Source organism: Falco rusticolus, chromosome 4 (genome assembly GCF_015220075.1).
Source record: "Falco rusticolus isolate bFalRus1 chromosome 4, bFalRus1.pri, whole genome shotgun sequence".
Taxonomy (NCBI): Eukaryota; Metazoa; Chordata; class Aves; order Falconiformes; family Falconidae; genus Falco; species Falco rusticolus.
In genome coordinates, this window is record NC_051190.1 from 28,339,181 (window position 1) to 28,366,783 (window position 27,603).

Here is a 27,603-nt window from a genome sequence, read left to right on the forward strand (position 1 = left end):
TCCTTTTGTTTTGTCTATTGGGACCACCAACAGTTTGTGGAAGAGGACACTGATCGCTTGTGTTACCTGGTATAATGTCCCAACAGCAGAATTTTCAGCCTGGTGCCTGCAAGACTTAATACAACTCCTCTAGCAGAATATCATGAAAGCGGATAAGAAGCTTAGCTGTGGTGGAGATCAGTAACACAACACTGTGCAACTGGGGTGTGTATGTGTAGTATCACAAAAATTAGAATATTTCTCCGTTATCTATTGTACTACCAGTTATTCCCAGGTTTCAACAAAGAACTGCTGAACAGCCGAAGTATTGGTCTCAAAACGTGAAAAACCAAATATTGTTCTCCATATACATTTTTTTAATAGATCCCACAAACAGCCTCCCTCCCCTCCAAGTAACAGGACAGGGCTGGCAGCATATTAAACAAACAGGACTCTGTGAGCACTAACACTTTCAATCCACCATCAGAACCAGCTGGCACACGTTGTGCTCAGAGGATTCCTTACTTTTCTCAGCTTTCCGGATTTACACACGAGTGATGAAATAGAGGTGTCAAGATCAAAACCAACAAGAGACCGCCTTACACAAACCACCTGTTCAGAGCAGAATGAATTTCTGGTCTAAAGAATCAGAAAGCTGAAACAGAAACACTGGCAGAGCGAAACCCGCAATTGTCCAGCGCCTGATTAAGGGCTCTTGAGGAAACCTCCTCTCTCCAGCATACTTAGGTGAACAATGCAGCTGTACATATGCCAACACTTTCAATGTCGTTAAAAAGATTGCAATAGGTTTTGGACAAATTACCTCAAGCAGCAGTGACATGGCAGCCGTACCGGCCAGTCATGGCAGGAGGATGGGCAGGGGGTGTTTCTCTGCATAGCCAGAACATGGACGCTCTGTTGCAGGATCCTCAGAAGAGAGCCCACCAGGGTCATTCCTAAGTTAAATCTTTCAAATTGGTATGGTTTGAATTTTTCCCTTGTAATAATATACTTCAGCTTTCTTATTCTGGTCATCTTGAGGTGAAAAGGAGTGTTTTCTCTAGGGCGAAATACAAAATATCTGCTACTATGTCTCCCTGGTGAGCCACGGCGCCCGCAGGGCTGGTGTGCAGGCCCTGATGGAAGAACCGCTGAAGGGACCTTCTCACTGACAGAAGTTCTTCTAAAGCAAGCAATTCTTTAGCCCTAACTGAAGTTACACCATACGAAAGGAACAAAGTCCATATAAAACTTCCTCCCTCAGAAGATATTTTTTTTTTTTTGGCGGGGGGCAGGGACAGGATGCATTCACCTCCTCATTAGCCACAGGCTAAAATATCTCTTTATTATTATTAAACTGGCTGTGAAGTTCTACCCCAAACTGAAACACCTGACCAGAAAATTCAGTAAGAAACACTATGACAGCCAAGTACGAGAATACACGTGTAACAGATCTCACCTTTTATATTAGTATTTTGGATCACAAAACAGGAACAGGCCTCAAATTCATGAAAGTTTTGGGAACTACTACCCTAGAAACAATGCCTTGATGTTTCAGATTAATCCGCTGCCAACCCTGCCGTGAGGGCCCATGTTCCTCATGACTAACATCTCTTTCAGGATGCTCCTCCAGACGGGCTGATGCTGATACTCCCACCTCCCAGTACCTGCTCTTCCTAACACTACCTCTGCCCCTCTCGGAGGGGATGGGGGATAAAATCAGTGTACTTTTGAGTTTTATCGTAATACACACAGATAATTGATTACACTGGAAAAATAAAAGATACATTGAGTGGAAACATACTTTTTTTCTTTCATAGGGAAGAATCAGAAGAAATTTAAGAGAACCATAATGTCATCTTGTTAAATGTGAACAATCTAGTTTCTCATTCCAGGAGTTCAAAATACCTACTTGTGGATCATAGGCAGAGTAATTTAAAAATGAAAAGGCATCTTGGAATGTAATTGCTTTGCTTTTATATCTTCTATGCTAATAACAGGCTACCTTATTCTGAAGTCATATCTCCTCGTACCCCTTCCTATACAAAATTCTAAGCAGCTGCAATGCAAAAAAGTCAAAAGAGATCTCATGTTTCATTTAAAAATAAAGCTATCAGCCTGGAGAAACAACGAGGCATCACAGAAGATCACGCAGGAATGACAGCGACTTTAGCTACTGGTGCAAGTGACAGTAAGTTTTGGAAAACAACAGCTCAAGGGTGAAAGTTTAAACTCGGGCAGCAAAAGGTCTTCAAACTCTCCATCTGGGAACCAAGTGAAGTGTTTTGTTTAAGCCCCAGTGCTTTACTTTGCCAAATATATCCACTGACGTCCTTGTGAAAATGTTAAGAGACCACAGATGATGGGAACATATCAAAAATATGTAAGAAAGCAGGGAAATGTGCCACATCCAGAGTGTGAACATGCATGTCTCATCCAGCGAAGGAACTCGTATATTCAGTTTTTGGAGGATCCAGGTGAAGAGAACTAACATTGCTTAGCTGAAAATGGGATACTTCACCCTCATCTTATGACAGCCTTCCATCAGATACGACATATTTGTGAATCACGTTTTGGTGATTCACCATCTTCCTTGGAACACTGGTTGTGTTCAAGTAGAACAAAACACATGCAGCAACTCCGAATTCAGGTCAATTTTACCTGTATTGAACTTAATTCCACTCTGAATTGCTTCAACTCAATCTTGGCATGTTATCAACCTGAAATCAACACACACTCATATTCTATGCAAGTCACCTACATTTTGCTCAACTTCTGGAACAAAGGAGACTAAATCGGTAATTTTTTTAGATAGTATTCTAAGTCACAAGTCCTAAGTAAGTACATACTTCCTAATTTCTCACCTCAAGTGTTAATCATTAAACCAGTTTTGAATAATAGTATCAAATTCACAAGAAGTGATCTGCTAAACTTCAGCCAGCTCTCCACTTGTTCTTGTATCTGACATATTAGAACAAAACAAACCTGATTGCTTTCCTCCTGTTTTCCTAGCACCTGCATCACAGGTCAGAATTCCTAAACTAGTAAGATATTAAGGTCTACTAATACGAGTAAGAAAATCTTACTAATCCCAATAAGAAACAAAAAAACGCCAAACAGCAACATCACCCCCCCAAAAAACCCACCCAAAATCCCAAAACATAAACCACACCCAAAACATACAAAAAAACCAACCCCAAAACCAAAAGAGAAGCCAAAACACACTAGCAGACTCATCCGATGCATCAATCAACTTACATATTTGAGTTTTTGCCAGGAACTAGTGAGCAGACACATTAAAGGCTATTCACTCTTTTTCCTGATCCTCTCAATCTGTATAAAAATGATCATAGCCTTAACTCTTTTAGTCACAGATATACTTTAAAAAAAAAAAAAAAAGAGAGAGAGAGAAAAAGGCTAGTTTTGCTCAATGGTGCTTCAACCTAGCTTCCACTCCATTGAGAATTGCAGGCACTTACTTTTAGGGGAAAAAAAAACCAAAACCCAAGTTCCTTTTGTGTAGAGGAATAAAGCTGGGTTAATGAACTGACAATATACAACTGTGGTTGGCTTCAGGGGCGGTGGGTTGGCCAACGTAGATAAGGTGCAGCTGTGGCTGGTTCTGTTACTTGGTTGGGCAAATTGAAGGTGTCTCCACTTGTAGAACAAATGGGCAACTACAAGGATCTTAAGAAGTTTTTCAGGACACAATGATGTAAAGACCTTGTTGCAGCTGGCTAGTTTGGATAGTGCTGTGACACTTTTGTTGCCAAAAATGTAGCATCAGATACCCCATCTTTTAATACACATTTAAAATTATAGCCACAGTTAAGCATTATGCTTTCCTCTCACCATCAGTATTTAAGAGAAAGGGTATTTTCTTCTCCTAATACTTGAGCTAAAACCCTTCTATTCTTTAAATACTTCTTGTTCTTTATTTAAACCAGCAGCTAACAGGTCAATGTTTTTGTGGGTTGTGCTCTAAAATCTCCAAGATGCTTCTTGGTCCCATACAAATCCATAATTTTAATGTTTAAAGGGACTGATTTACCTGCTACTGCAACATAGCAAGTACCCAATACCACCCCACAAACCACTTAAAACTAGGAGCCAAACGGCCAGCCTCTACGCTGTACACTTGCCTCTGATGGTCTAAGTGTCACCCTGCATGTGCATGTGATTTCAAGCCAGGAAAGATAAGACGAAGGAAAAAGTGTCCTAGTAACCCTAAGGAATCTAGATACCAAAAACATTTTTAGCTGTTAATTGAGAGGAACGACAGGCTGTCAAAGCGTTTTATGTTAATTTATTATGAGCAGAGTATTAACTCCAGCTCCTTGACCTCATTCAGATATACATATCATACACACACCCCTCATGCATGCACACACACAGTATACTACAGAGGAGTCTGCAGCATGCCTATACTTAAGTTGCCCTGCACTTCCTATTATGTGTTTTACCTTTTGTCAGTCTTCTCCCTGCCCTTCTCCGACCCTACAACCTTCAACACGTCCCGTTTGCAGTAAACCTTTGAAAACCAAAAAGAATGAAATCCTCCTGCCTAAAGCACCTTTTCTTGATCCCACAGAATATTATTCAGGTTTAAAGGAGAGAAATTGTTAAACACTCCCTACTTAATCATGCTGGGTTTTTTTTCAGAAATCTGGGGGCAGAATCCCCAAATCACAGCCACCACGTTTTGTGCTGCTCCATGTAAGATATGATACAAACTGCTTATGCTCATCTGCATATTTTCATCTGATCAACAATAGAAACTTACTTTTTTTAATTAAAGCAGTAGTAAGATTCAGAACTGCAAAGAAGTTAGTAGTTGGGTCTGAGGCAAGCAGATGCACACAGAGCTGGCAATATGCACATTAATATTCAGGAGGTTGGCTTTCTGAGGGCTAAGAACATTCCACGTGTACAGAGAACTCTTCAGGAGTCATTTCTCTCCTAAGAGGAGCTTTTGAGAGTGAGCTTGCAGGAGCTTATCACCACCTGAACTTACCAGAGTGGCTCCTAGCAGAAGACAACTGTGATGAACAAATGCCTGCTGACTTCTTATGAGTTCAGTCTAGCTCAAAGTTTGAGCTAAGCTACAACAATACCATGCTGGAATGTGCATCGCATAAGCAAGTGAGAATTTGCCTGCAATACTTTGCACATTGCATTCTAGAACAGCAGGTATCTGTAACAGCTATAAGGAATACTGGAGATTCAAAGCCATACCCTATGGCTGACCTGTATATCCAAAGTGCTTTCTTCCTTCTCCTCCACTTCCAATCAATGATTCTCTGGTTGACATCACAAGGACATCATGTTGAAGTACAAATAGTTTGTACTTTCTACTATTAAATTTCATCTCACTTCTATGACTGTAGTCAATGAGGTTATTTAATTCTTATCACAGGACTACCTAGCCCTCCTCAGCATAAGCAACGCCTCTGAACTTTGTAACCATCATGAATTTCAAACACAGACACAATTTCTTCTCTTCGATTACTAGAAAACAGCAGCAAACCAGGACTGGTTCTGCTAGGGAAGGCCATGCATCCTGCACACTCTGCTTTCAGTTTATTCATCATCAGTCTCCCTTTATCCTGTTTCACACAGACTACAATGCTTACATTAATCCCCGTCACTTCTACCTCAAGTAATAATTTCCAAGGGGGCAAAATGTCAAATTCTTCACTTGATCTAGACAGATTATATCCACCGTATTTCCTTCTTCTAAGAAAATCAGTTATATTATCAAAAAGATGTATCAGTCTGACCTGATCCATCTCTGACAGAACTATAAACCACTGTATGCTGTTTTCCATTTGCCTTCACCTCCTTAACAGGATTTTTTAACCATCACCAAGCAAAACATCAGAATTCATCAAATCAAGAGGCTGGTAAAATGCCCAGATAACCTTTTCTACACCTTTCTGAGCCTAGATGCAAAAGAAAAAACCAAACTGCTACTCCAGTGCTGCAACAGACCGTGCTGGGAACTGTTTTAATTGCCCCTTTCACACAGAGTATAAGAAAAGTCTCAGCTGGTTACAGAAGAACTCTAGTCTACTGTCATCATGCAGAATTAATGCTACAGTTGACACCTTCCAACTCAAATCAAAATTAAACAACTTTCAATGTCGCTCCTTTAGGTAAGTGTTGTATTTCTACATATTAAATTTCAACAGAAAGGTATGCATTAACAGCAGTAACCAGATTTTTTCCTTTGACCAACTTCAAGTATAGAAACCAGCTTTTTGTCATGTTTCCTCTGAATCAGATGAAAAAAATTAGTTATTTGTTTTCTAGGGGAAGTAGAAGCTTTTTGAATTCTTCCAAAAATCCTCAACTTAATCTATGAGCATTATATTATGGTCACCCACCCAGTTCCTCTCACGACAAATGTATTTATTGGACTGAACCTTACGTCAGCATATACTTAGAAAAAAACATTCCTCAACAAACAGCTTGTTCTCTAATAAATAATGAATGTACTCTAACAGGACTAATTCTGAAATGAACCATTGCCAGTCTCCTTAGAAACTGAATGATAGTTCAGCTTTCCAGCTGCTTCTTGTTTAGCCTTTCAACCACTGAACCTCAGTCCTGCTACTTCACCTACCTCTATTCTTAACTCCAGAACGGGGCCTTAGAGCAGACCAAGACTTCAACCAAAAACTGCACTATGTGCTGTTTCAGCGATACTACTCATGTGCTGAGTGCATCTCTAACGATAGACGCGTAGCATGGAAATGCATGAGTTGGCTCCTTACCACGGAGTTTAAATAGGTCTACACAGACCTTTGATATCATAATTGAACTAATCAACTCAGAATGCAACACTTTCCTAAGCTTCATACCAATGATTTTTCTGGCAGCTAAGTGTCTGCATGTGTGTATTTATGTATGTGTGTGTACATACATAAATATATATTAAAAAAAAAGCACATGGGGAAAACTCCCAAGCAAGGTTACACAAATACTCCACTCTCACAACCATTAATTCTGCTTTCTCATATAACCCCCCTAAAAATGTTTTAATCATTATCTAATAGAAACAGAAAATACTCACTCAGAGAGAACATTAAGACTTCACTTGGTGTCTGCCTAGCATTTTTCAGTCCCAACCAGGAAACTGATAAAAAGAATCACTGTTATGGCTGAGATGAATTCTCTCTGCAGCACTAACCTCTCTTCTAGAGCTACTGTTCTGTTGTCTTCCAGTTCCTACCACCCTGGGACTAAGTTACTATGTCTTTTCCTTCATTGAGCAACTGCAGAAGAGATAAGGAAGGGACCGACAGTTTTTACAAGGACAGAAACTACCAGCAAATTCCCCAGGTGCTGAAACCCAATTTAGAAAGATTACATAGGAAGATGGCAAAGTATGCTGATGGCACTCATGCATTTAGAATAATCAAATCTGAAGCTTGCAGAAAGCTCCAGAAGGATTTCAAGATACTTAGCAAACAGGTAATACCACCAAGAGTGAAACTTTTATCACTACCAGTCAAGGTAGCAGATGAGTAACAATTACTACTCAGGAAAGAAGTCCTGGGGTCACTGAGTATAACTCCCAAATAGCGTCAGCTCAGTGTTAAACAGCATGTTAAGAAATAAAATAGAAGGGCATGCAAGTATTAACTAAGAATACAAGTCATTAGTAAACTCTTTTAATCCAAAGAGTTGTCACTACAGATAAGACAAATTAGAAGTAATAAAAGAAGTATGAGGAGGATCTTGAGAATCATACAACAGTTTCAGTAAGAAAAGCTAGAAATAGTTCAGGATCCTACAGGCTAGAAAAAGAAAACATCTGATAATATCAAAAAGATCAAGAATCCCAGAAGAGATCAACAAGGATTTTTTACTCACCATTTCTCAATTCCTCACAAAAGTATACAGAACAAAGTTACAAGATCCATAATAAATTAAACCAGAAGAGACACATGCATTTTTCATATGGCTCAGAAAAAAACCGTGGAACTCGCTGCCTTTTCATGTTGTGGGTACCAAAAAGGAACGAGGCTTTAACACTGGACAGGCTACTGGGACACAAGCACCTAGAAGCAGTCTCCTGTTCAGAAAGTTTTGGAAGAGCAGAGTAGTAAAAAGGAAAAAATGTTTAATAACTATACTGCTGCCTATTCTCTAAGCTACCTCTGTTGACTGCTACCAGGTGGAAGGCTAGGTATTTGTGACATAGATTCAGCCAGTACAACCACTTTAAAGCAGCAAAACATGTTTTATTAATTTGGGAGAAGAGGAAAAAAGGAAAAATTAAGGATTCTCTATTAGTTGCTGCTATTGCAATTTTAGAATCTCCTGAAGTAACAACATCCACAGACTGAGACACTATTTTGCTTCGGCTGCTGGATTTCAGATCTGTAGCATCTATAATCAATGTCTATTACAGTGAATTTTTAAGTACCTTACAGTGCTCGAGGAGGGTACAGCCAGCCAGCCCTGCCTTATCTGCTCCTGACAACTCCTTTGCATACTACACATTTTGACACAGACGTCTCTGAGCAGCCCTAGGACAAACCCATGGGTGTTTATAACCGATAACATTTTCATGTATTTGTGGGTGGATGAGGGATGCCTACACAGTAAGAAAACAGCAGTGAAACAGAACAGGAAAAGGCTAGTTTGAATAGTCCCAAGCCTTCAAAGTCCTGGAAAGATCAGTCTTATCTACCCTCTTTCTAAAGGTTTTCACACCTGTATAGAAATTTTACATTGCATTAACAATTCCCCACCCAGTGGAAATATCAGCCTATCACGGTGATCAACTAACAGAGACTGCAATGCAGGGATTAAAAAAAGCAGCTCGTATAGCTGGATCTTACTTCACCTACCTGTCACCCACATCCACAACTCAAGGAACATACTAAAATAAGTACAGCATTTATTAAATATACACTGAACAGGCAAGCAGATGCAAGAACATGGATATCGCTATAAGGTCTGAGTGTCAGTGTCCAATTTCTGTTGCTCAGGGAAGCACGGATAAGGGGTAAATTTTAAAAACACTCTGGACTATGATCCTAAAGCTTCCTGAAACATATAGCAGTTAGCTGCAAAAACATCGCTTCCAGTGCTCAGACAGCTGTTACAGCTGAAACCTATGACATTTCTTAGAACTGTGATTAAGTGTGCAGTTCCTGCTAGTCTCCATGGAGACTGATGTTGGCTCAGCAAAAAGTCACCAAGTATTTTAAAACAATTCCTGTTCGTTTTGAAATTTCAAAACACTTAACTTGGTTTTGCCTATCAGAATTGCAGCAGTAAAAGCAACCAAGAGCACTAGCAGAACTAGAAGAATATTTTTACAGCTCATTTCATATGCAGCTGGAAATTAAACACCAAAACATAAATTTAAAAAAGAGAAAAGGAATCTCCAGAACTAGAAAACAAGCAGTTGTACAACCTTCCTATTATGTATATTTGTGCACCAAGTACATTACATTTAGCTGCAAAATAATCTTTTTGGCATGATACAATACTGTATTCTGTACTTTGGCTTGTATAATTAACTCTTGCCCTTTTTATCTAAAGGCTATTCCTTTTGGGAAGTACCTTATCTCACATGTTCTTAATTGTGTAGTACCATGACAATAATTACAACAGTCTTTAAGCAGGAGAGCATCTTCAAAGAACCTTCCTCCTCTGTCCAGTTTTGGTTTTCCTTTAAGGAAACAGAAGATATTTCACTACAGCAGACAACAGCAAATTCTACCTTGCACAAAAATTGACTTGAAGAATTTAGGCTTCCCAAATACAGAGATAAAAGAGCAGCTCACAACATGTGCAATTATAAAGCTCTTTCAAAAGGTTCTCCATAAATACGTAGGTGTAGTGGTAAAAATATTACAGTGTTTACACAGTATCCACAGATAAACAGGCAAATACTGTCTATGGTCTCAATTTAGCACTGTATTTTTTTTAAACCTGGCCATAAACTTACACTGGCACAAAAGGGTTTTTTATACGTGTATACACTTTAGGTAAACTAAGGATTTCTGGTCGAGTAATTTGTATTTCTGCATTGGTAAAGATTCCCAAGCAATTTTACCTAATGATTTGACTTCAAAAGCTCTTTGAGATTACACCCTGCAAAAGCAATAAGGAAACTGTCATACAGGGTTGGTTTCTTTTTTTTTCAGTTTTCCAAGAATGGTTGAGGTTGGCTGGGAGCCCTGGGCATCACCTTGTCCAACTCTCCTGCTCAAGCATGGCCACCCAGAGCAGGTTGTCCAGGACCATATCCAGACTGCTTTTGAATATATCCAAGGACAGACACTTCACAACCTCTTGGGGCAACCTGTTCCAGTCCCCAGTCACCCTCACAGTAAAAACGTGTTCCCTGATGCTCAGCAGAACCTCCTTTGTTTCTTTTTGTGCTCAGTGCCTCTTGTACAGTCACTGACACCACTGAAAAGTGCCTGGTCCCACCTATTTTAACCATTCTTTCTTACACTTGAACAGACTGATGGGATCCCTCTGAGCCATCTCTCCTGTAAGCTGTACAGCTGCAGTGCTCTCAGCCTTTTCTCCAAAGAGGTGCTCCAGTACCTCCACCACCATTGTGGCCCTTCGCCAGACTCTCCAGTAGCTCCAATCTCTCTCTTACTGGGTAGCTCAGAACTGGACATAGGATTCCAGACCTGGCCTTAAAAGTGCTTACCAATTTCAGATGTCTTCTCATACTAGTACAATTCATTTTTTTTTCTCCTGAACTTACAATTTAAACTACAGCTATCTGTGCTTCGGTTTATTCTGAATATTGCTGCCTACCTTGACATCAAGAATTATGACCACATCACTCTCAAAGGCTAGCAACTTCATAAACATTATGAATATTCCATATTATTTTCCAGTACTCTATTTTTCAAGGCATGTACAAACTTAAGCTTTACCACTAGGAAGCCCAATTTTTTTCTTTCTTGACACATATGGAGGAAGAAAGTATAATGATTTATTGTTTTAAATAATCTTTTCCATGAACTTACACGTCAGTTTCTTACATGCACAGGACTACACAGCACTGTTGGTCTTCTGGAGCATCTTTGTCTTCATGGACAACAAAGACAGTTTGTTCCATAAGCATTTAGGATAAATTAAATGAGAATGGCAGTCACACTGGTCAAGAGAGTTTCTTCCATAAAATAGTACCTTTTTCCCTGTTTCTTACAGGATATTCCACCAGGAATCTATTTTCATTTGAAGAAAAATTGCGTTGTATGCCAAGCAAAATTGTATACATACGTTTTGACACAACCAGAATTTTACAATAAAATTATCAGTATTTTGCATTATAACTCTAAAATGTTCTAAACTCTAAGTATTAAGTAATTTAGAACAAAACTGAATGCTTTTGGGTTTGAATATTATGTAGCAAAGATGACAGAAGAGAGGAACTTGTTGGCATTTTACCAACTTTGAGGCTGTTGAGGGGAAGGTACTCCATTTCAGTTAAACTATTTTCTCATTACTTATGTTATTGACCCCACTGGAAACAAGAAGCCAAGACAGAAAAAAAAATCACCACCCACCCAAACTTTAAAAGTTTAAATGATTCTTATTGTTACTTGATTAGTCTTTTTGTGATAGGAATGATGGATTTTTCCTCAGCAAGAACAAAAAAGTGAACATGACCTCCTGAAAAAAAAGTTCACTAAAATGAAACAAATGCTCTAGTTGAAGGCACTAAAGCAACCATGTTTCACACTTGGGGGAAAAAAAAAATCACTGTCCACACACATTTTTATTATTTTTCCCTATATATGGCATTAATTCATTAATACCAAGATACTGAACTTTAATTCGAATTTTAAGTTGTGAACAAAACCTTGTCTGTGATACAGTGGAAGCTTAAGCACCAACTTTAAAATAATGCCACTAAACTAACCTAAAACACAAATAAAATTGATCTCCCTGTTTAATGAGGTAGCTAGAAGAAAGTATCACTTACTGGCCTGGAATTGACAGGGATAATACAGCGAGTTAAAAAGCACCAGTGAGTATATCAGGGTGACAGCTTACCTAAATTGTGTCGCTTTGTCTTTGCGTGCTCGTGAATATGTTTCTTTGTAAAACAGCCAAAGAAGACACAGTAGAGGCAAGAGTGGAGTCTGTTCAGGTGGGCACCACACATATGACAAATGCACGACTTTGCCTGAAATAGCAAAACAGACACAGAATGTGAGTGACAGAAGCATACCTCTAAGACCAGCTAAACTGACATCAATGCAACTGCTAGCTGTCCCTTTGACTTGGTGACTTTTGAATGCTGCAGCTCAGCAGGGGAAACTGTTCTGCCCCCATGGGACAAAACCACCAATCAGCCATTAACAGAGAAAATTCTTCTATTCGTCCAATGCATCTCCTAGTCTTGGTAGGGAGCAGGTCTCACCTAAGGGCACATGACAATCAACCCACATACAGCTCTCGGCCTGGTTTAGTGAACACGCCAAGCAGGGGTAAGCAGGCAGTGCTGCTAGAATACTCACACAATCCTACCGTTCCCTCACTCCACCTAGGCACTCCTGCTCCCATACCAACCACGAACAAGAAGAGTGACCCGCACAGCCATGTGCAAAGCAGGAGAAAGTGTGGGAAATGGCCCTGCCGCTCCCCCTGCGATCAGCCTGTGTCAGCTCCTCCATCCAGCTCACCATGAGCCATACAAACATCCACTGCTGCTGCAAAACCCCTGGGTGTTACAGCACGGGCTCAACTTCACAGCAGCACAGACGCCGAGTACCAGGGGAGGGGGGTCTCGATGCATCTTGCTGTGTTCTTCAGAATCGCCCCCAGCCACAGCCCCTACCTGGAAGCAATGGCCTTTGCTGCCCAAAAGCCCCTTTGCTGAGCTGGTCCGGCTTGCTAACCTGGGAGCTGAAGCTACACTAAAACTCATCTTCTGTCCGGTTAATCAGCTGGGGAGGATGGGGGGAGATGGAGCAGTCTCAGATGAACTCCAGAGCTGGGGGAAAGCAGATGTCCAGCAGGGAGGTGAAAGGGGTGAAGAGGCAGGAGTTTTGGGTGGTGGGAACGCAGCAAGAATTCTGCTTTTTCATGGCACTGAGCTCCTCTGTTCACTCAAAAGCTGTAATGTAACCCAAACATTAAAATGTTGATGGGTATATGGCATTTTGTTTCTCTGCTGGGAGATTTTGCCAGATTCATTAACTAGATTTCTCTGTATCAGACCATAAAACAGTGCTGCAACATCAAATCCATACCAGTCAGAGAGTCACACTTTTGCCTCTTTCAGACTGGCTCTGAACCAAGTGTGGAAGCCGGTGTCCTGACTACTCCCCAGAGCAACCCAGAATGGCCAGGGATGCAATGAAAGTTACCATTTCTAATTTTTACCATTCCAGTGAAAGTTTCCAGGAAATTAATAAACATGTAAGCCTGACGTGATGGTCTGCATTCCTATGATAATCATACGCTTTAACAAATGTGGGAAAAAAAGGCAATTACAAAACCAGACTTTTTTACTATCCATCATATTTGAAGCACTCATTAAACCAACACCACCCAAACCCTTCTCTTAGCATTAAACCCAGGTACTTCAATAAATATTACTCCACACAGTAAGAGCCTTGAAGAGAGTTTCAGGGATGAGTCTTTTGCTCAACAACACTGAAAATAATTCAGGTCCAGTGCCACCTGATTGGAAGACACAGACAGGATAAATTCCACACAGCCAATTCATTTTTTATCTCAGACAACAGCAACTGCATTCAGACATATGTTTAAGAGTAACTGAAGCTCTGTAACAGCTCAGAGCTACAGAGATCACTTACAGAGGCAAACCTCATTTTACAGACTAATCTGAAAATACTATTCCTTTGCTTGCCAATACAGAAGCACCTTTTTTTCTTCATATTAAAAAAATAAGAATTGATATTGCTAAAATACTAAGCTATCCTTTAATCCAGGAAGTGCGCTTCATAAAAAATAAGCCCCCAAAGTTCTTCAGTAATACTTGCCCAGTCTGCCACAACTTAAATTTAGTGCTGAATAAATGATGCACGATCCTGTTCTCTAGTCTAGCATTTTTCTTTCAGAATACTTATGGCTGTTAAAGAAATAATCAACAAAGCAGCTTGCAATATGCTGCACTGTGTAATTTTATTTTCAAGCTTCTACAAATTGACTTAAATCCTGAATCTCACATGCTGTGTATTCAAAGTTCTCCTAAGTTCTGCTAGATGAAAATAGAACGGTTGAATCAAACTCCACACACCTACAGAAAGAAATATTTTAAAGTAGGGCCAAAAAAAATTCACCACCACCAGCACAATTTCCATCTTTAGAAAAATACTGCAGAACTGTCAAACTGTTGCCTAACGGTCGCTCTTTGGCTGCAAAAGCTAAATAGGATCAGGCTATCTGTTAAGATTGCTGCTATGACAACAACTCTAGCAACTAGCTATTTTACTTAGCCAGCTAAAAATAAATCTTTTAGCATTAAATGTATTGTAAACAGATGACATAGCCTAAAATGTTTGGTTTTTACATGCTTCCTAACAGGCAGAAAATTCACTCCATAAAAGTTTTTATTGCAATGAAAATTAAGAGAAATCAAAGAATGCAAGAAAAAAATTCTTAGTGCTAAGTTAAAAGAGAAGTTCAATCACTTATTTAAAGGAAGTTATTTTATCCATATCCTCTATTTGTTCGTATGGCTCAGGATGGTTTTTCTAAAATTGTAAGAAAACAAGGTTAAAAGACAAGAGTAAGGGAAAGAAATCAATATCAAAAATCCCAGTGGCTATTCTTAGACTAGATTATCTGTCTCCTTTTCATCTGTCTTGCTTTTAAACAATTTGCTAAGTTAAAACAAAGCTGCCACCCTCCCACCCCACCCCAAATAATCAAATTACTTAATTTCATAATACTCCCACCCCTGCTCACATTTCTAAAGGCTACAGTCTAAGAGGAAACCCAATACTGCAAACGAGTAATCAAAATCAGTCTGATCCATAAAGTCAAAAGCTTGCTTTAAAACACAACTTTTTTACAAAGTAAGTTAGGTCTTGCTTATGGTCTAGAGGCTTTAGGGAAGTCAACCAGCATTTTGGCTGCAGAATCAACCTGTCACTTCTCCTTTTCTCTGGTATGTTCTGCTAGATACAAGAACACCCCTTCCTTATCCTAAGACATAAATGAAAACAATTCAGGTCTTCCCCTTCCTCCATACCCTCTTTCATTATTCTGCTCCCTACTTGCTTCTCCTCCTTTAGTCTCCTCATCCTCTAGTACTCCACTCTCCATCTTTAACCCTATTCTCTCTCCCCACACACTCAGTCCCACATCTTATGTCTCCAGCCAGTCTTCCTTCAGTCCAGACTGAACCTCTGTGTGTCCATCTCCTTTAATTTGGTTTGATATTCTAACAAACTGCACACAGAAACCAAAAGAGGTCTCGAGTGTTTTCTTTCTGGAAGACTGTGATCAGTTTTTTCAGTGACAGAAAACTGGAAAGAATGGTCCTGCACAATATAAACTGTGTACACACACAGACACACACAGAGAACAGCTGACAACATTTCTGACAAAGCTGAAGAAGTGAGCAACATTAGATAGCCCAATTCCCTCTCCACTGTTTTTTCCCTTACTGATCTTCTTTTATGGCTACTAAACCAGTGGTAACTCACACACCCAAACCCCCAGCAATGGTTCTGTAACTTCTTTAAAGGAGGTTTTAACAGCCTAGCAAATGAGGATGTAAAATCTAGTGCACAACACACAAAAGGGAACTGGTTGTCATCACCTGTAACACAGGTCAACAGAGTCCATCTCTAAAAGGCTACATGCTCTTACTATTGTTACTAGCTATGATATCGAACAGAGTTAAAAAGAAAGCAGCAGGCATCAGGAGGTCAAAAACTAGACTGCTGACACTTCAAGCCTCCCCAGACTGTCAGAACAGTTTATTATTAGTTTACCATCCTACCATTAAAACAGCAGCGGAGAAAACTAATGTACCCATCTGACACTGTTTTGCCCTAGCAGTTCTTTGTCCAACAGTTCCCGTTCCTCCTCTCCTTTCTTGGGCCAGCTCAGGCTCCACGTAAAGCAAGAACGTCATGCTGGGTACACAGTGCCAGTTGCTCCAAAAACCTAAAAACCTGTTTCAACTTCGTAATATTGGCTCCTCAAATCAGCGAATGGCAGTTTCGAGTGGCAATATACTATCACTGCAAAGCAGAAAAAGCAAGAGGCATAAAACAGACCTTAGCTACTGCAAACTATCCTTCCATATTCCCACCTATTTCAGAAGTAGCTTTAGAAGCTCAATTTTTATTTAATTGTAAATGAGAGGAAAACATCTTTTTAAAGAAGTTTTCCATTAGGGCACTTAAGAAGTCTTGCTCCTATGCTCACAACGAATGTTAACACAGGACTTTCAGAATAGAGCTGTTTTCAGTTACAAGCTTGTAAGCTGAAGACCACCTACCTTCCACAGTCTGCAAACCACACTCACCACAAAGGTTCGGGGGAAAAAAATGAGCAAGGTGACGGTAACAAGACAGTGGGAGGCTTGGGAAGTTAAAAGATGGTAAGGAAGGTATGGCCACACCGTATGTGGTCACAAATAACCCAAAGCATCAGATTCTTAAGGTGCTCTTAAAGCAAATACACTAGCTATGGATCCCTGCAAGGGTTTCATCACGTACAAATTCTTAGGATTAGGAAAGTAACAGTTTCTCAGTACAAATCTACTTCTATTTCCCCACCTTTAAGTTTCTGCCTAAGGCAGGCAGAACATTTAGACACATCAGAAACAAGAGGAGGAAGTATTTAAATTTCTAGTAAGTTATCAACATTATTGACAGTCTTTGGAGGGGTACACCTCTCTTTTCAGCCCAAAACCAAATCTAATTCTTCAGAAGGAACTTTAATCTCAGTCTATGCAATGAAGGTGTTTGTTGTGCAACTTCAAATATGCCTATCTACAGAATACATGTGGGAAATTCTCCCTCCACGCATAAGTTTGTCACCATAATCTGCTTTGTTCCCAAGCAGCATCATTTGTGCTCCAGAAGCGTTACTTCTGCTCAGACAAACTATTCCTTACAAGAGGTGGACTTGAAAGAAGGGGAACTCCAGGCACAAGGAGACACTAAGGAGTCCCACTCAGGGCTGCTGAATTTTGAAGCAGGATTTCTGTGAGAAATAGAGAAGCCTATTCCAAAGTTAACATTGGTACAACTATGGCAGCAGTTACTTCGGCAGGAGAAGCTGCTAGCCCTGAAGTCAAGAGGCAAAATTTAGCAATGCTATGAGAAGCCTAGCAGCAGAGTATCTGTCATTCTCAATACCTTCCCCTCCTGTTACAGCTTTATAGTTCTATGTTTAAACTTGCTTTGAGTTAAAACTAGGTATTACGAGAAACAAACACATGAAGTCCCATCCTCTTTTCCCCAGTGATGCTTCCACACACTGGTGGGAGAGGCAAGGAGGCTAAAACAACCCAGGAGGGTCCACTTGCTCAGAGCCTTAGGAACCTGTGACAGCTCCTGCAATAAAAAAAAAAAAAATATCCTCTGCTTTCTTGAATTCTTGATCCCTTACAGACACAGGAACAAAAGTCAAGAGGCCAATTTCAAGCCTGCAGTGTTCATTAGTTTAAGAGCACAACAGGGAAAAGAAAAAACAAAACAAACCCAGAAAAGTCAGGCTTTCAACTGAAACTTTTCAAATATGAAGTGCAAATGCCATCACTGTGCCACAGATCAAGACATTTAAGGGAAATTTAAACATTTACACATATTCAGAGTTCCTGGTCTTAATATTTTAGATACAGTCAATCCTCTTGGTCACTCTTTGCCTCTCCTATTCAACTTGCCATGTCTAGACTACAGCCTAGGCACAACTTATTTCTATTCTTACCCACCCATGTTGCAACCAGTTCTTGTCCAAATGTAACACAGACACAGCAGCACATGTTGAGTGACAAAGAGCATGCTTCCCTTAGCCTATTTATTTTTTTTTAAATAAAAGGACAGATAATCACGAAAGGACATATAACCGACCACTGCTGCTTTCTTTGCTGAAGATGGAGATACCATGGCTATTCCAACAGCAGCATTTCCTTCTGCCTTGTGGGAGGAGAAAGGCAATATTAAACCGCAGCTGACAAGATTTATTACTCTTGAGTACTCTTTGCACCTCAAGAGCAACAAAATTAGGTCAGATCTGCCTTACGACATTTCTATCACTTCTTAGTCTACATTTACGTCAAGATTCACTGTCCTGCTTTCCTAAGGCAGGCATGCCACACACCCGTCACCCGTTAGTATAGTGGCTAGCATATTTCATAACTTTAAATACTTAAAACTTCAAAGCCACGTTATTTGGTTTCAAGAAACAAAAAGAAGGAATTGATCCTACAGTTCTCCATGGTATGGCATATTAATCACTCCTCCATATGCTGATAGGATGATTCAGAGTAACTCTGAGTCAGCACACATTACTGACACATCAGCTCTTAAGAAAAAAAAAAAATCAACTTAAGTATTGTTCACTCATTTCCTGCAACCAAGTCTTAATTATGATACTGTCTGATTAGAAATGCCAATTATTTTTTTAAAAGAATACACCATCAACATTGTAAATTTTGTTTCCAGCTCCTTAAGGTCAAGGGTAGTAGTAAAGGCTTTTTATTAGTACTAGCAACACTGTGTACTAGTTAAAGAATTTTGTGGTTCAGTAAGCGTTCAGAAAGTCATCTTAAAAAAAAGCGCCAAGTACATGTAACTTCTTAAACTGAGTTGTTCTAAGTGTTTGTTTAGATAGCGGCAGAAAAACAATTCAGTATTTCAGCTCTGTTCAATAGCAAACATGAAATCTAAGGTGCTTGCTCTGCACCAGTGTATTTGCTGGCTCCCATACTGGTGCAGCAGAAAGACGTCTGCATAGCACTAGTCTGCTAACAGGGCAATTCTAGGAAGCAACTCGAGGAAATTTTTTTTTTTCCCCTCCAAACCGATAAAACTGTTCCCTTACACCTTACTCAAGATGCTAATCCCAGCAAGGGCATGAACTACCTGTTTTTTTGATAAGGCAAAGTAACATGTACATTAAACTTACCTGTTTAAACCTCAATCATTTTATCTTAATTTAACCCTGATTTTGAAAAAAATATTAGTTGCATAGTACCTAGCACCAGAGAAATAATGATTAAATATTTTCTGCAATTCAAATCTTTAAGGCAATTCTTTTTCCCCTCCTATCTTTGCTAGACAACTAGCAACCACACAAGAGAAAGAAGACTTGAAGTGTTTGAGGCCAAGATCAGAATATTTTGAATGATCTGCTTAATTAGTGCTTTTTGGTCTAGAAGTTTTAAAAGCACACCAATTCTATTCCTTTCTCAGTTATATTTTTTAGTTTTGACAAATTCTCTCAATTTCCTCATCTGGTAGTGACAAGCCTCTGCTAAGTGTTCTGTGGTGCTCTGATGCCAGGCTGACAAATTCTCTGGAGGCTGGAGAAAATGAGAGTTTATCCCAATTAATAAAGCAGCCTGAGCTACCTTCTGCAGGAATGACAGCTTGCCACAACAGCAGTGTGGCTAACCCACCAGGAACCAAAGCACGGTTGGCCAAACATTTTGATTGGGCCAGGATCTCCATCCACAGAAATAATAATGGTAGAACTGAGTTTTAAAAAAGAAAAAAAGAAAAAAGAAAAAAAAAGACCAATTAGGTTGTTTCCTGTTTCTGAACGGGTCTTCTCAAGTGTAAAATTAAAGACAAAAATGACTGTGGAAGCCTGACAATATTTTGTCTTGTGCCTTTGGACACAGTAAACAACTGTTTTTATTCTCTGCTCAAAGGGCAGGAAGATGACAAGAGAGGTACCATGCCCTCAAGAGAGTTAGCTGGTCACCAGAAAAATGCTCTAGAGAAAAGCAAATTGTTAGTAACAAAAAATAGGCACTGACCCAAAGACAAGACACAAGAGGAACACGCAGGTAAAGCCTTCACGTTCATGGGGCACAAGCAATACGCGGGGCTGCTTCGTAACGCCTGAGCAAAGAGGCCACCTATGAAAGCATCTTCTAGACAACGCCAGCTGGAAGCAACAACACTCAGAATAAGCTTGAAAGGACCACAAACATCTTTTGAAATAACACTCTCCATTCTGCTGAAGGATGAAAAATGTGGATTATGTTATCCCAGAAACTTCGACAAAGCAGGTAATATCCCAGCATCCACTGACTTCTGAATCAATAGCCAGAGGATCCACTTTGCTTCTCTAAACTGTACCACAAAATAGGTATATTACCAAATAGGTAATTAAATTAAAAAAAATAGGATATTACCAAGCAGTTCTAGAGCACAGGGAGTAGTTACATTAGTAGTTCCAGCCCTGAACTGCCAGGGGCTCATTCCCTATCACTATTAAGGAAAACAAGGGTAACTTTTCACCAAGCAGCAGTAGGAAAAAGGTGCTGTATAAAATAAGGAGACTCACTGATATGAACTGAAAGCATCAAGTTTGAAATAGCTTTGAGTCCATTAAAAAAAATAAATACTGCAAACAGGTTCCACATAAAAAGCTTTAAAAATGCTTCCATACATATTGAGTGTCAGGTTATATAGTAGTTTTTTTTATGACTCCACATGCTTTTCTGAATTCTTGAGTGCATTCAATTTAGAGAATAGCATTAAAGACCATTTACCACTGTGTCCAAATGTACTACAGCTGCAGAGACCAGTAAAGGGGGAAGAGAGCGGGGGGGGGGGGGGGGGGGGGGGGGGGGGGGGGGGGGGGCGCGGGGGGGGAAAGAAGGGGGCAGATCAGGAAAATCACTGAGTTATTTCAGGAGAGACAACCTCCTCTCCCTCACTTCCCTATCCAGAAATACTAGGCTGATACATACAAAGACTGATCTATGGGGCCAGAAAAGCCTTTCCAGAGCCCTTCTTCCAGAAAGAACCAGACCTCTTGAGGGCAGGTAGTTCAGTTCTCATCTACTGAACTTGATCTAGCAGTTGCTGACATTATATGCCGTTATACACTAGGCTCACCCTATCCTAAAGTGACCTTTCCCATTCCCAAGTGAACTACTTCAAGTCATTTCCCGCCCCGCCCCCCCCCGCCAAGAATAACGCATTGGTTTTAACATGGTCTTTCATTCAGTAAGATCAAAACTCCAATGAGGCTCTGCACTAAACAAAGATGGAAAACATCAGTACGCTAGTCTTCTTCATCCCCTTCTTACTGGAAGGGTCTGGTTTAAACTGTTCTGCATTTTTCTGAACTAAGGTGACTTAACGTGAATAGTCCTCATCAGCATGATTTGTTCCACTGGCTGTTAGGTGGAAACACCTCCAAATGAGGGGCAGTGACACACATTTAGAGCAACTGCAGCTGTCTGTGCAGCAATCCCACCTTCCCACTCCAAAACAATTAGCCGGCTATGCTGCTGGAGAGTTACTTCCCTTGACAATCTGTACTATCTTAAGCTTGAGTACCCTGAAGGGAACTGCAGTTAAAACTCCAACACACTCGAGGTAAGGGATCATATGGATGGGCAATAGTTGGAAGAGACACAACACCACAACACGTTTTTCTGAATCAACTCTGCAACAAAGGCATCTTCTTAAATAAGAACAATGCTGGAGATAAAGTCTATCCAAGCTCCAAAACCCACAGCTTTGGTTCAAGGGCTCTTCTCAAGAGCAGCGCAAGCCAATTAAAACTGGAGAACTTTGATGAAATTAACAATTTTATTTGGAGGTGAAACAGATCTGACTAGGTAGCATTTAACCTCTACATACAGATTTTTTTCCTGCTTTCCATACTCTGGATCATACATCACACCAAGAGCTAGACATTATTCAGATTTTTAAAATTTTTATTTATTTTAAAAACCAACTTTTTTCCGATTTTTGTTTAGTATGAAATTCCACAGGAGGTACAAGGCTGTAATGAAACTTGGGAGGGAAAAAAAAAAAAAAGTTGCACAAGTTGAAAGCCAGACAGCACAAGCTAGAGGAGAAAACAGGAGGATGCTCTGAAGCTGTAATTTTGGTTTTCCCATATACAGTCACAGTAATAAAAAGCTGCCTTTCAACAAGAACAAAGCAATTCCCTGGAATTCAAATAACTATGCAGAAATTGCTTATTTGCTTCTCCTTTGGTAGGTGTGCATCCCCACCACTAGCATTTACAAATCTAAATGATTTCTCGAGTACTCTATAAAAGATGCATTTAAGAGCCTTTTGTGTTTTTAAACCATTTAAATAATGGATCTTGTTCAAATTAAATCCCATGTCCTTCTATAGGAAGATTATTTTAAAAGTGGAAACTGTATTTGCCTTGTGAAAACACGTAAGCTGCTGAAGGTTCAAAAGCACGTCTCTTTCCCCGAATAGGTAAGATGCGTGGCTATGTTCTGTGTGTTGATTTTTATCTATTTCCTGCAATGCACCACTGCAGTAGCAAATTTCACATGTGAACAACAGGCTTGCCAATACCGCAGTAGTGTATTCTAAGATCCAGTGCAAAATCTATTACTTTACCTCGCCATTCCCCCATGTCAGCAAATCGTGGAAATGTTTTCAAACGTCCTGTTAGGTAATGTATTGATCTAATCTGTGAGCATGTGACTTGGGAAGCAATTCAAGGAGCGAGCAAAACAGAAAAACCTGTCTGATGCTGTGCAGAGTCTTATTAAACCCTGCCCATGCTGCAGAGACTGTATTTTGCCCTGCATAAAACTAAGAAATCAGATTCTTCATATGAAAACAAGTATGTTCTTGGGAAGTCTGCCATACTGCTTTGATGGAAATACTCTAGACGGCATCCTTTCAGAAAGGAAAGAAAAAAGGAACTTCAGGATATGTAGGATCAAAGTCCTAACTGGTCCTCCAGCCTCATTTAGAAAAGCACAGATATTTCAGCTGTCCTTTAACTACTCTAGGATGTCCATAAAAATATGTGAACTTAATTAGCCCACATCAAAGTCAAAGCAATTCTGCTAGTAGGAAAGATGGATGGGATGATGCTACAGCACAGATTCTCTGTGGCACGACTTATTTATGGGCATGACTTATTTACGGGACAAACACTCTCAGCAAAAAACGAGACTAGTAGAAAATGAGCAGCAATAGTGTGACAGTGTACATCTATTAGCAACTATTTTGTTTTATTTAAAAAGAAAAACAAACCCACAAACAACGCTGCACTAAACAGGGTAGATCCATTGTTGAGCCTAACCAAAAAGCATTCGTCTGGTAAAAAACATCTCTGCTTTTAAGAGCTTCCTACAAGTTATGCACCATTCTGTCAAAGACTTTAAGGGTTATTATACATGACATTTCTGTATTTACTGTAGCAGAGCAAGCCAACTGGTAGTACAGAAACTAACCCCATTGCTTACAACTTCTCTGACAATGTAGGTTTCAATGATGATACATATGACAAGCAAATAGGGAACACAAGCCAAACTCTCTTCTTGCCATAAGAGTAAAACCTCTTCTTTGTCTAACAGGAGCTGAAGACAAGTTCTAGTCCCCTCACAGTGCCTACAAGAAAAAAAACTTTACAAAACAGTAAAATAAACTTCCCTTTTGGTTTTACAAGAGCCATACAGAACATTGCTGATTCCCCTTCCAAAGACAGATTTGGCCAAAACACCACAAACCATTCCCAAGAACTACATTCTTCCCTTAAAAACATGCCAGAAAAACATGCTGATGCAGAAAAGACTATTAACCCATACAGACCAAATAGTCACCACCAGAGAACAGGTGCATTCCCTAAAATTACATGGCAAGTCTTCTGGAGAAAGTAAGACAGAACATTCACAGGGTCTCAAACCACAGTGCTTGTACTGGTAGGAAGCACGAAGTCGAACTATAATGAACAACCTACAGATTTTGCTTGTCTAATTCCACTTACGACATTGGCATCTGAGGACAAATTTATGTTCACCCAGCTATGTGTGTACAGGAATACTCTAAGCCCACTAGCACATTACTACCTAGGAACATCCACAGAATGAAAGCAACTCTCAATATGCTTAGAACACGCTTTGATATCTAGTAAGCTGAAGCTTACTATTTCCTCATAGCTCAGTACAAAACAAATTAATAATCATTTTACTAGAGCAAATTAAAAGGTCTTTCACTCACTATAAAGTTTCCATGCAGATTTGCAAACCTGAAGTTACAGAGACAAGACAGACTGTCAGAACTGCAGTCCCCTCTTCAGAACATTTAAGATTTAGACAGATATTCTGAACTCTACAGACATGAAGTCATCTTAGAAAAACTTATTAAAGCAATATGAACACAAAACACCTTTTGGAAGAGAAAAGGAGTTTGGATTTCTCACACTAAAAACTGTTAACATGAATGACTCTTCAGAAAAAACCTAACGAACTGGGAAATAAGCATTCCCATGACAATTTTATTCCTTCGACCATTCAAAGAGTTAGCAAACTGCTGTGGTCCCACAGAATAATCATTAATCACAATATATGTAGGAAGGTGGGTGACAGTTTCTTAGCAAAGAGCTGCTCTGTCTTTTTACGTACAACTTACAGCAAAATACTATGTTTTAACGCTTCACACTGCATTCAGAACATTAACTTGTTTTGCAAAGTAAGTTCATTTTACCTGCCTCTCAAAGGAATGAGCTGGGAAGAGGGGTGCAGTTACATTACTACTGCTCGTCAAGATCAGGGAACATGAAATGCTAACTCCTGTTGTTCAGGGGGGATTGGGGGATGGGGTGGTTTCCAAGTAGAGAAATTTTGATTCCTCTAGGTGATTGCAGAAGCAATCAAAAAATCCTCCCCTCCACCCCACAAAGTAACAACACCCACCCCACCCCCCCAAAACCCAACATAAAACAAAACCACATCACAACACATTCAATTTGGTACTTCACTAGTAAGACGTGGTTTTTGGACCTGAGTTTTGAGCATCTTGTCCACTTTAAGAAAAAAAAAAATGCTGCTGTAACAAATACTTGCCTTTTTTGTTGAAATACTACACTACAGTTTCAGCTGTCTGCTCCTTTCCACGTGCCCCCAAGATACTACCAATTAATTACCTCAAAACCAACCTACCATTATGACAGAAAAGCGCCTACGTTTGTTACATTTGAAGTATCTCTAACCTTACCTAGCTGTATTTAAACTGAACCTGTAGTATAATATACAATCTTTGTATTTTGTGTTGAAATTTCTGTTGCTCCCATACTATAGAACTTCAAACATACACTGGCAGTAAACTCAAAAACCCAAGGACACTAGCTCTCGATGGTTTCCAAGTGCTACTGAGAAGCTGGGATAACTATCCTTGGACAGATTTAATACTGTAAAGGTCATAGTGGCTGTGAAGCGCTTTCTGAATTTCCATCACTTATCAGGACTGTTAAAAATACTTTTTTTTTTTCCTCTCCCAACAAAGTTTCAGTTATAATGCTGAAACCTTCACCTGAGAAACGTAGGATGACAACCTTGCAGGAAAAATCCTTGCTTCTCTTCTCTTTTCAGTTTGTTGACTACAGCTGAAAAGATCTTCTCACATGTTGATTTTTTTCCAGCAACATCCAGCCACTCAACAATATTTCGTTGGGTTTTTATATGTACCGAATAATAGCATTAAATAAAAATCCATATATTCCCTTCTCAGAGATGCCTGTAAACCATTAACACATTACATTTCCTGTATTAGTGACATTGCTTAGTTCAGAAGAACTAAGGAGACAAATTTCTGAATTGAAATTTTTCAATCAAGTGTAGAGAAACCCATCCTGATATTTTTAATAATCAGTTCTCCATGTTACTAAAAGGAGTACTATTAGAAAAAAAAAAAAAGGTGGTTGGTTGGGTTTTTTTTTAAGTCAGTCACATGCAAAGGTTTGCCCTTTTTTAATAGTGTAATTACTTTATTTGTATTTTTTTGATGCATCATCATCAGTAGTTTTGACTTCAGGAAATTTACTTTGAATCTCATCAGTCACAGTTTAATAAACATACGGGAAACCTGTAAGTGAAGGGAGCTGACATCCAGGCCCTAAATCTGTTCACTGACATTTGTGTAAAAAAAAAAAAAAGTCTATAGAGCCTCACTGCGATGCAATTTTTTGAGGAGCAACATGGAGAACCAAAGGGATTCAAATCTTCATCTCAACCCAGCTCAGACTCTTGCCTGCACTGAACATGAGAACAGGAGAGCACATGTGTGCAGGTCAGGCGCCGCACGCTCACAGCAAAGGGACAAGGTTCTACTCGTAGCGCCTTTAAACTACAGGAGTTCACTAAAGTCTGTGCTTACTGCTGTAGAGATCCAAACAGTTACAGACAGGTATTTTTGTTGGTTTTTATTATTGTTGTTGTGGGGTTGGGTGTTGTTTGTTTTTTATTTAACTTCCAAGCAACTGCTGCATCTTATTAAAGAAAAAACTCCTCTGGCACCTGACAGCAGAGCGGAAAGTGGCCAGAGCTTTGTATATTTGACTGGTACTACCCACAACATTTTCACATTCAGCCATAAAACCACAGAAGAAGCAACTGCAGCTGCAAACCAGAGCCAGGCATTGTGGGTCTGGAGGAGAGAAAAAGGAACAAGGGCACACAGCCCAACCGGCAGCAGAAGAGCCCAGGGAGGCAAGGGGAACTGTACCAGAACCCAGCTGCTGCTGTCACCCCCAGGGCCACAGGCAGAAGCAGAGGAGCAGCACTACCTAGCAGAGCACTGAAGGTGACGCAGCACTAGCCTTGTAACTAAGGCTCCGTAGATCTCAAGACTGAAGCCCACTTTACAGTAACGCATCTACTACAGGTAAGTCTGTCTTTGTCTACAGCTAAGGACATAAAATCCAGCAGTCTCAAAATCCGTGAGTGATCACAGAAGATATAAAGAAGTATCCCTTTTCCCACTGGCAAGTGTTTTCCTAAAAAGAAAACATCTCCCATCACTCACAGCTACAAGAACTGAGAGACAAGAAGAAGAGGGGGCACAAGAACAAAAACATTTAATTTCCACAAATACATGAAGAATAATCTTGCTGCAGCAATTCCAGTGTCACTGTTGTGGACTTGCAAATAGTGATTCATGACTATTTTGAAATAGAATTTCTATGCCATACTTCATCTTCTAACATTTATCCTATTCATTCATAATTTGGACCAAACTGGAAAGACACATGGCTGAATTTCAGAGTCTGAGTACTCGGAAGTTTTACCAGCTTGAGACCTGGCTGCAAGACTGCAGCAAACCTGAGAATTAACCCATCCTTAGACTCCAACTAAGTGCTACACATTGATGGTGTGCATAATCTCCTACAGCAAAAGATAGGAAAATTTGACAAGAACATTTTGTGCTGACCCGCCAGACAGTGTTCTCTTCGCTTAACTTTTGTATTTACAAAAGGAAATGCTAAGCCCTTAACTCAGTTACCAACATTCCCTCCAACAAAGGCTGATGACTTGAGTTAACACTGGCGGCACGTAAATGGTGCTGATTTCCACATCTTCCTTTTTAGTAGGCTGTTTGACTAAATAATGCTGCACACTGAAAACAAAAATTAGATTACAGCATTCAGTTTCATGTATGAACATTGTGCTTGTTT

General features: G+C 39.8%; 1 protein-coding gene across 4 annotated transcripts in view; it reads right to left on the reverse strand.

Annotated features, from left to right (window-relative positions):
• The window catches only part of USP22 (ubiquitin specific peptidase 22), a 111,239-nt gene that overhangs the window by 58,130 nt on the left and 25,506 nt on the right, over positions 1-27,603 (reverse strand). For 3 of the 4 annotated variants that reach the window (XM_037382452.1, XM_037382451.1, XM_037382449.1), the window contains one exon: positions 12,028-12,160. In XM_037382452.1, the coding sequence (XP_037238349.1) occupies positions 12,028-12,160 (133 nt within the window). Of the gene's footprint in view, positions 1-9,561; positions 9,584-12,027; positions 12,161-27,603 lie in introns of those variants that run through there. The other variant, XM_037382450.1, reaches the window with a different exon arrangement.